The sequence below is a fragment of the Sinocyclocheilus rhinocerous genome, unplaced genomic scaffold, assembly GCF_001515625.1.
Source record: "Sinocyclocheilus rhinocerous isolate Xijiao unplaced genomic scaffold, SAMN03320098_v1.1 scaffold1169, whole genome shotgun sequence".
In the NCBI taxonomy this organism is placed as follows: Eukaryota; Metazoa; Chordata; class Actinopteri; order Cypriniformes; family Cyprinidae; genus Sinocyclocheilus; species Sinocyclocheilus rhinocerous.
Window position 1 is genome coordinate 597,690 of NW_015650322.1, and position 9,033 is coordinate 606,722.

Below are 9,033 nucleotides of genomic sequence, written 5' to 3' on the forward strand. Positions count from 1 at the left end.
TGTGTCATTTTTGGCTCCTATAGCATTTTTTATTTTAATAATCGCATTTTGTTGCTTTGCAGCCTGAAATGAAGACAGACACAGTTTTTGTTTTATCCAGCTGTATTTACTCAGTGCAACTTATAACATCCAAGTGAAAGATATAACACCAACATGTCAGAAAAAAAAATAAATAAAAAAACAATCACTGAGTTGGACAAAGGATCACCCCCACCTAAAAATGACTTGTAAACTCAATCAGATGGAGCTAATCACCTTCTTGGCACACAAAGCCATGTGACTTTCAGCTGTGATCAGTTGTGGTCGAAACGAAAAAATTTCAAAGGGTTTATCAATGCCTAGAAGCACAGTGAAGTCTATTATTAAGAAGTGGAAGGTATTTGGTACAACACAGGCCCTCCCTGGATCAAGATGTCACTCCAAACTGGATGAAAGATCCAGGAGGAAACTGCTCAAGAGAGGCGACCAAGAGGCCTACAGCAACTCTGAAGCAGTTGCAGGAATTTATGACAAAGAGTGGTCATTGTGTGCATGTGACAACATCACAAATTCTCCACAAATGTGGCTTCATGGGAGGGTTGCAAGAAAAAAGGTGGAAATCCAATACAGCTCACCATCCAAATAACTACAGTAAAGCATGGAGGTGGTAATGTCCTGTTATGGGGGAGTTTCTCTGCAGCAGGGACTGGAGCACTCGTCAGGATAGAAGGGAAAATGGATGGGGCAAAATACCATTCAATTCTTGAGGAAAATCTGCTGCCCTCTGCCAGACAGTTGTCAGTGGGAAGAAGGTTTACCTTCCAACATGACAATGAGCCAAAGCACACAGAAAAACTGACCACACAGCGGTTAAAGGAGAAAAAGGTGAATGTCCTTGCATGACCGAGTCAGAGCCCAGACTTAAACCTCACTGAAAATCTGTGGAATGACTTGAAGACTGCAATCCACAAACGCTCACCATCAAATTTAACTGAACTTCAGCAGTTCTGAAAAGAAGAGTGGGCAAATATTGCAAAGTCTAGATGTGCAAAGTTAGTAGAGACAAATCTCAACAGGCTAAAGACTGTAATTAAAGCAAAAGGTGGTTCAACAAAATACTGACACAAGGTGGTGATCCTTTTTCCAACTCAGTGATTCTGGTTGTTTATTTTTTTATAACATGTTGGTGTTATATATTTCACTTGGATGATATAAGTTGCACTGAGTAAATACAGCTGGATAAAACAGAAACTGTCTGTGTTCATTTCAGGCTGCAAAGCAACAAACTGTGATTATTTTAAAGGGGGGTGATTCTTTTCTATACCCACAGTACATATACAGACAAAATAAAGTACTATGTTCCTATTAAATCTATTCAATACATGTTCCCTAAATTCTGTTTATGCCTGATAATTACATATAAACATTTATGGCATTTTATTATAGTATTAAGCAGTACATTTGTGCAAAAATTGACCCAGAACAAAAACCATTTATTCCATAATTTTAGCTCAGCGCAAGTTCTGCAAACAGAAGTATATGATTTTCTAATGTCATTGTTCTCTCTGAGTCAACATTCAAAAGCAGGCTTAAAAGTCTCGCTCTCGTTCTTGATGATTTAGGAATTTGATCAACCTTGGAGGAACCGGAAGCTTGTGAATTTTCTTCAGTCTGTTGACCCCGAGAAGTTGGCGGATTTTCAGTCTGCAGAGCTGCATGAGTGGGCGTGGAGGCTCTGCAATCAGAACCAGCAAATGAATACACAGGTGACTGAAATCATTTGCATATATGAATAATTTAAGCAAAAGGTATAGGTGCACATACTTGCTTTTTCTTTGATGCACTGCCACTCATGGTAACTGTCCAGATGTTCAATGAGTCGTGCACAGAGTTTCACATGCCCAACATAGTCAAGCAGCACGTCTATAATCGGCCCTGCCCAGCGGGAGAAGTTTTCGGTGGAGATCACCTCACAGAACTAGTAAAAAGTGGTGTAAAATGTGGTACTGCAAACAATATACAATTTACAATTCAGAAAAAATTATTACACTATGTATATGTGGCTTCAGGCCACTTACCTGAATACAAGTCTTTTCTACAGCTTCATCTGGATCATATCTTGGATTATTCCTAGTCTTTATAGGTGGATGAGGATTGCTGCCATAAACACAATTGAAACATGACAAGGCATCGCAGCCATTATCCATTAGATACTTCAGTAAGGTCAGATACTCAATGCAGAACATAACACTGGCTGGAAAGCTAGTTGGGTGAGTTGGGATATTGGCATTGACATTAGCACCATGCTCCACCAGCAAAATCACTGTCTGGATGCAACCCTGCCTCAGGGCCACTAGGAGCGGGTTGAACGTGTCCAGGTTTGGATTAGCACCAGCCTTCAGGAGCATGGTGGTAGCATCGATGTTGTTGTTCATGACAGCAAAGTATAGAGCTGTGCTGCGACGATCTTCATACATCATAGAACGACCCTCGGACAACGTGGCATTGACGTCAAAGCCGGCCTTGATCAGTACCTCAAGAATATCGTTTCTGTTGCGCTCCGCTGCTAAATGGAGGGGGCTGATACCCGAGCGTCTCACTCTGGCCTTGCTTGTGGCTGGGATCAGCATGGATATGATACTGAAAATGAGATGTTTTGTGTTCTTGAGTGCTAGTGTGCTTGCTAGTGTACACTAAAATACATTTGAATGTCTTGTTAGAATTGGACTCCATTAGGGTGAAATGACCATTATAAGATGGAAAAATAATTTCATAAGAAGTCAGAAGAAAAGCTTGTATGTAGTGATTAGCAATAATGAAATTATAGAGAAACAGTTCTAGGGTTGGGAACCGAAAAGTACGGAAGAGAACGTGCTTGTCAGAGGACATTGACGCAGAACAAGTTTGACATTTTGCTGCACTGCATTTTAGTTATCTTTTTATATAAACGTGTTTGACCATTGCACTCGTGTTTTTTTTCAGCGTCTTGCGCATGACACTGCATTCTAAAAATGCTGTGCTCATGTTAAACATAAAAAAGGCGTTTTGAGCCTGCCACAACACCTCTACTGAATCTACAATGCGAAACAGACAGTGCGAATAGAGTAGTTGGATTTCCAAACAGATAATTCCTATGAGTTTATTCTTTCTAGTGAATCAAAAACATACAGTGTAGTGTAGTCCAATTCCTAAACGAATGACTCATTCATTTCTCTAATAAGTTTTTAATGAATCAAACATATACAGCTTACAACTAACTGTAAATGATTGTAGTCACTGACTGGTTGTTTATATGATAGTGTGTAGGTAAAGATACACCTTAAGCATTTAGCCGTTTTTTTTTCTTCTTTTTTTTCACTTTACAGCTAAACACATTGCAATAATTGTAATCAATATTTATTGCTAAAAAATCTAAAATAACTGTCAGTGGAGCTGTTAAGGAATTGAAATAGTTAAGAGGAACCGGAAGCTGTGATCATCAAATTCTTTACGATTCCCATCCCTAAACATGTCATGCTATAAAGAATTATGCTATGGGATGATTAGTTTTACTGTTAGGTGAGAAAAAGACCCTACACACAATAAACTAGAAGAGTTAACAAGACATAACGTATGTCAGAAGAAAGAGCACTTATCGGAAATGGTATTTTAAAAATAAAACCAAAAAAATAACCATTTGCTCCTACTTGAGTTAGCTTGAGTTAAGGTTACAGGATTAGCACCCTCTCGCCACAGCACTGCTCTAAATCACCCATTGAGACTTACGTAGTTGCCCTGACATTTTTGTGGGTACACCTGAAAGTGAGGAGGTCGTTGCTGAAAATGAATGCAAGATCATGAGATGTACTAAACCTAAACTCTTAAGAACCAATGGCCTTCGCATATAAATAAGTTATGTAGATAAACTGTGACCTGAGAAAATTCCTTCCAAAGCAAATTCATTCATTCATACAAATTCAGAATTCATACCTATCATTACCACGCTGGGCAGCAATATGAATTGGCAACTGTCCTGTTTTGCCTGGCTTGTTGGCATCTGCATTTTGAGATAGAAGAAACTTTACAATGTTCTCATGACCATTTTTACAGGCCTCATACAGTGAGGTGGCTCCATCTGCAGCCTGGCTGTTAAGATCTGCACCTGATTGAGGTGGGATGCATTACATGTCAGATGCATTTCATCACAAAGCAACAGTGGAACAGAAAGGAAAATGACAAACCAAATGACAATGAAAGATTTTACCATTTTTTAAAAGCATGCAAAGTGCATCCACTTTTCCACTTTGGGCGGCCACAAAGATAGGAGTGATTCCGTACATGTTGGGCATGCTGACTTTGGCTCCAGCTTTCACCAGCATCTCACAGATTTCCACATTGTTCCTGCACACACTTTCATGGAGAGCGGTCCAGCCTTGAATACAGCTCTTATTCACAGAGGCGCCGTAATTCAGTAACATGGCAACCATTGCTGGGCTCTCCTTCTCACAAGCTACAGATATGTATAGAAATGATCAAATTTCCATCACACCACTGAAGGCCACATTAAATCAAGAGCAGAACAAAATATATTTTTTTTAAGAATTGATGTTTTTAAATATAATGATGTGGGTCAAGGCTGGTAATCCAGGCCTGATAGATAGATAGATAGATAGATAGATGGATAGATGAAACAGATGTTGATAGATAGATAATTCAATATTACCTTTGTAAAGGGGAGTCTCCCTCTCCTTATTTATAATATCAGGATCGGCTCTGTTCTCTAGAAGACACTCCACACATGCAAGATGTTCCCTGACCACTGCTATCATTAAAGCAGTCTGCTCTTTCAAAGTGCACTGGTTGATTATCCCAGGTTGAACTATGAGAATAGTGTTCATGATCAAAGCCAGAACAATCTGTTAGAACTTGGCTAAATAAAGTTCAATAGTAATTTTCAAATGAGTGTGCACTACCTCTCAGGAGAATTTTAATACATTGATCTTGTCCATAATATGCCGCCTCGTGCAAAGGCATCCATCCATCTTTATTTGGTTTAAGAAGGTTGCACCCAGGTTGCTTAACCAACAGTCTCACTGATCCTACGTCTCCTTCCGAAATGGCCTTAGCAATAGGTTCAAGCTCCCTAAAGAAGAAGCCATTTTTTTATTTTGATGCTTCAAGTGTTGCAGGTGAGATGATGTTCATTACCCCTCTCATATACATAAATATTAAAACATATAACATATATTACTATTGTAAGTTTGGGGTCTTACGTATCACAACTGTTTTCAACATTGATAATAAGACATTTTTCTTGAACAGCAAATCAGTATATTAGAATGATTTCTAAAGGATCATGTGACACTGAAGACTGGAGTAATGACTGCTGAAGATTCAGCTTTACCATCACAGGAATAAATTACATTTTAAAACATAAACAGTCATTTTAAATTGTAATAATATTTCACAATATTACTGTTTTACTGTATTTTTTTTATAATAAATGCAGCCTTAGTGAGCATGAAATTTCTTTCAAAGACATAAAAAAATCTTACTGACCCCAAACTTTAAAATGGTAGTGCATGTTTTTGTGCAATTGGATTACTGTACATACTGTACACTAGCACTGAAACATAGAGATGGTCATATTGACCACATCTAAAACATATTTACTTACGCATAGCTCTAGAATCTTTTATTAATCCTTTGAATTTTATATTATATCATACATTTTTTTATAGTTACATTTTACTATTAAAATATTTTCATATTTTATATTTATTTTAGTCTTTTCAAGCATAGAAAGAACCACACATTTCTTACATACATGCTTACTAATGAGCACATATTGATTGTCATGTGATTGTGCGATCACTCACTCTTCTGGCTCAGGGGCGACTTGCACACTTCCATCGTATTTTCGATATGCCACAATTCGCTTGCCATAACCAGTCACAAAGTGACTTACTGAACTCACATCCTGTGGATTTATTGTTTCTCTTTGGAGAAAAAAGAAGAAGAATTGAATTCATATGAGTTAATTTAATGCTGCCTTAGATCTCTAACTATTACACAATGCCTGGACTTCCACTGAAAGAGGATGGGATAATTTTCAGAATTTGTATTTTTTTTTAAATTAAATTACCTACATGTTATCATTGCAATTAAACAAAAATCTACCACTGGAAGACTAGTTGAAGAGTTGATACTCTTTAATGTCAGATTACAGGGGAAATTTAAACAAGTGGATTGGGGCACAGCAAAGGATAGTGTCTCTATTTTTATGCGTGGTGGCATGTGAACTCCTTGAACAACTCTGCTTGCTCCTCTTACTAATCTTGACCTTTGAATGAAGAGGAACAGGTGTGAAGCAGTTGCGTCAGCCATCAGAGAAGATGCGGTAGGCATCTGTAAGTGATATTGTGATCCTCTCTGTGAGGAAACTTTATGTGGCAATCCACTGATGTGTATGTTTTGATCCTATGTTCTACATCTAGTCTTGATAATTTCCTGTATTGCATAAATAAAATAAAATAAATATCTATTTAAAAGAAAAGGTTTAGCTTGATGTAAGTTTGAAAATAAACATGTTGAAAATCTGTGCAGATATTTTTAAGTTTTAAGTTTTAAGTTTTAAGTGCTAAGCACTGGTTAGTTTTATACTCACAGTGAGAGTTTGATTTATGATCAATTTGAATGAAGCACAGCAAACTGTACCTGGGTGGATTGGCGGGACACGCAGCCAGTTCTGGCTGCTGCTGGGGACGATGTGATGGTGAAGCTCGGCGTCGGGCTGCTGGCCTGTTTAGAGCAATGGGGGTCTTTGAGTTCTCAGTGCCTGACCCAGAGTTGTGGGCATCAGCAATGCTCCGCTCGATTGCCAGCTGCATGAGCTCATCATCAGACAGGCTGCTATAGAGACTGTAGTCAGCAAATTCCAGGTTGGTGTCTGTGGTACCCGGCATGGACACATGGGCGGCTGCCATGTTGGATCCTGAGATAATCAAAACATTCATTACTTAATGAACCTACTGAACTAACATCTGTTTGCTTTGCATACTTATCACAGAAAACTGTTATTGCAAATTTCATTAGCTTGCTTGATTAGGACAGACAGCTAAATGACTTTATGGTAAATCTGACAGATTTCTGATTTAATGTTTTTGAAGTCTCATATGCTCACCAAGGCTGCATGTATGTGATAAATACAGTAAAAATGTAATATTGTGAAATATTATTACAATTTAAAGGGGTCATGAACTGCCTTTTTTTATTTTGTAATCAGATTAAGATATGGACAGAATCGGATCCAGTCTATATCCAGACCCGATGGTGTATCAGCATCTAGAGATGTCCTCTAAAGCCCTGAATGTCAGCGGAGACAATGTCAACTAGATGCGCCTCAGAGACAGATCCCTTGCGAAGACCTCATCACCTCGACGACCATCGGCACAAGACCATGGGAACCAGACAAGTCCTCTGCACCTGTGTTGCAGCCTGGGATTAAACCATGCCATGCTGGTTTCGTCTGGCCAGAGGAGAACTGGCCCCCCGGCTGAGCCTGGTTTCTCCCAAGGTTTTTTCTCGATTTCTGTCACAGACGAGTTTTGGTTCCTTGCCACTGTCGCCTTTGGCTTGCTTAGTTGACTGATTGCACAGACACTATTGGAAGAGAACTGAACTGCATGATGACCCCTAAATCATCAATGAGCTGACTTTAGCTGGAAAAACGACTGTTATTGTCTTCTTGCATCATTGACAAAGTATTTTCCTGTTTGACACTGTAAAGCTGCTTTGACACAACCAGTATTGTATAAAGCACTATACAAATAAAGGTGACTTGACTTAATAACAGATAAAGCAAAAGTGACCACGTAATAAAAACAGTTACTCACACTTGTGTTGTGCGACATTACTGTCGGATCCAATATATTCGGCACAGCATCGTCTTTTAGTTCTTTCTGCAAATCCTGCATCGAATTGTGCCTTGTTTGTAAATGAATCCGCGGTAAAAGGAAGTGAACAAAGGACCAAGTTCTGGAGCTTGATTAAAAATAAAGTTCATCCACTTTTTCCTAATGTTGGGATCAGAAGGAAGGCAATGCAAAGACCGTGTTTTGCACAGATTGGCACTGTACAGCATCTTGTTGTCTTCCGAGCCGCCTTTATCGTTTGATTTCTGTAGGCCTGCTTTTGCCTCTCTCGTTATTTACCCTACGTGTGTGAATCGGTGGGCGGGGCTAAACAGGCAGATGTAGAAGCAGGCTTTGATGTTCTTCTGCAGAGGCGGTGTTTAGCCACACTATTACGTCAGAAATTTGCACATTCCACAGCCTGTTGTTTTGGCAGATTGCCTTCAATATAAGCTGTTTTTAGACTAACTAGAAAGTTTTGAGTTCTGAAAATTACAGGATGTTTTTATAGTACAATGACATCTTGTATGTCAAAAGATCAAGGGAATTTTTATTTCTCAGTTCATGACCCCTTTAAAATAACTGTTTTCTATTAAAATGTAATTCATTCCTGTAATGACAAAGCTTAAAACTCCAGTCTCTTTAACTTTTCTGACCCACTTCAGGTCTTATAAGTATCTACTAATAATGAGCTGACGAGTTATGTGGGTTCCAGCCCATGTGGGAATTAAAGGAAATGAAGAAGCAGATAAATTAGCTAAGCAAGCAGTAGATGATGAAATAGTAGAAATTGAGCTATCACATAGTATAAGAAATAAAATCAGTAATAAAGGAGAAAGTGATTAAAAAGTGGCAAAAGTATTGGGATAATTTTTAGAAAATGTTAAGAGATAGAGGAAATGTTTCTGATCCAAGCTACCTGATGATGGCAGTAATGCACTGTTAAGTGCGGTTGCCAGTAAAAGAAAGAAGAAGAAGAAGAAGAATAGCTGACGAGTTGAATCGGGTGTTTTAGACAAGGGAAACAGTGCTGGGCTGCTCCAGGACAGTTCTGAAAACCACTGCATTTCAGAGACATGCTCTTAACTGTGACTCATAATCATAGCCGCGGGAACGTATTTTGAGCTGGGGGGGCTGAGAAAGGGGGGGGGGGGTCATGTGA

At 38.8% G+C, this 9,033-nt stretch overlaps 1 protein-coding gene across 2 annotated transcripts in view; it reads right to left on the bottom strand.

The window, feature by feature from the left end:
• Positions 1-1,248: 1,248 nt before the first annotated feature.
• LOC107711656 (ankyrin repeat and SOCS box protein 2-like) overlaps positions 1,249-9,033 on the bottom strand; it is a 9,758-nt gene continuing 1,973 nt past the window's right edge. The window contains exons 2-11 of one of the 2 annotated variants that reach the window (XM_016516671.1): positions 6,676-6,952; positions 5,838-5,957; positions 4,932-5,101; positions 4,682-4,837; positions 4,223-4,468; positions 3,949-4,120; positions 3,745-3,795; positions 2,058-2,619; positions 1,804-1,957; positions 1,249-1,714 (exon numbers count right to left, since the gene is read on the bottom strand). In XM_016516671.1, the coding sequence (XP_016372157.1) occupies positions 1,569-1,714; positions 1,804-1,957; positions 2,058-2,619; positions 3,745-3,795; positions 3,949-4,120; positions 4,223-4,468; positions 4,682-4,837; positions 4,932-5,101; positions 5,838-5,957; positions 6,676-6,944 (2,046 nt within the window). In that variant the 5' untranslated portion in view covers positions 6,945-6,952 and the 3' untranslated portion in view covers positions 1,249-1,568. The remainder of the gene's footprint in view (positions 1,715-1,803; positions 1,958-2,057; positions 2,620-3,744; positions 3,796-3,948; positions 4,121-4,222; positions 4,469-4,681; positions 4,838-4,931; positions 5,102-5,837; positions 5,958-6,675; positions 6,953-9,033) is intronic. The other variant, XM_016516672.1, reaches the window with a different exon arrangement.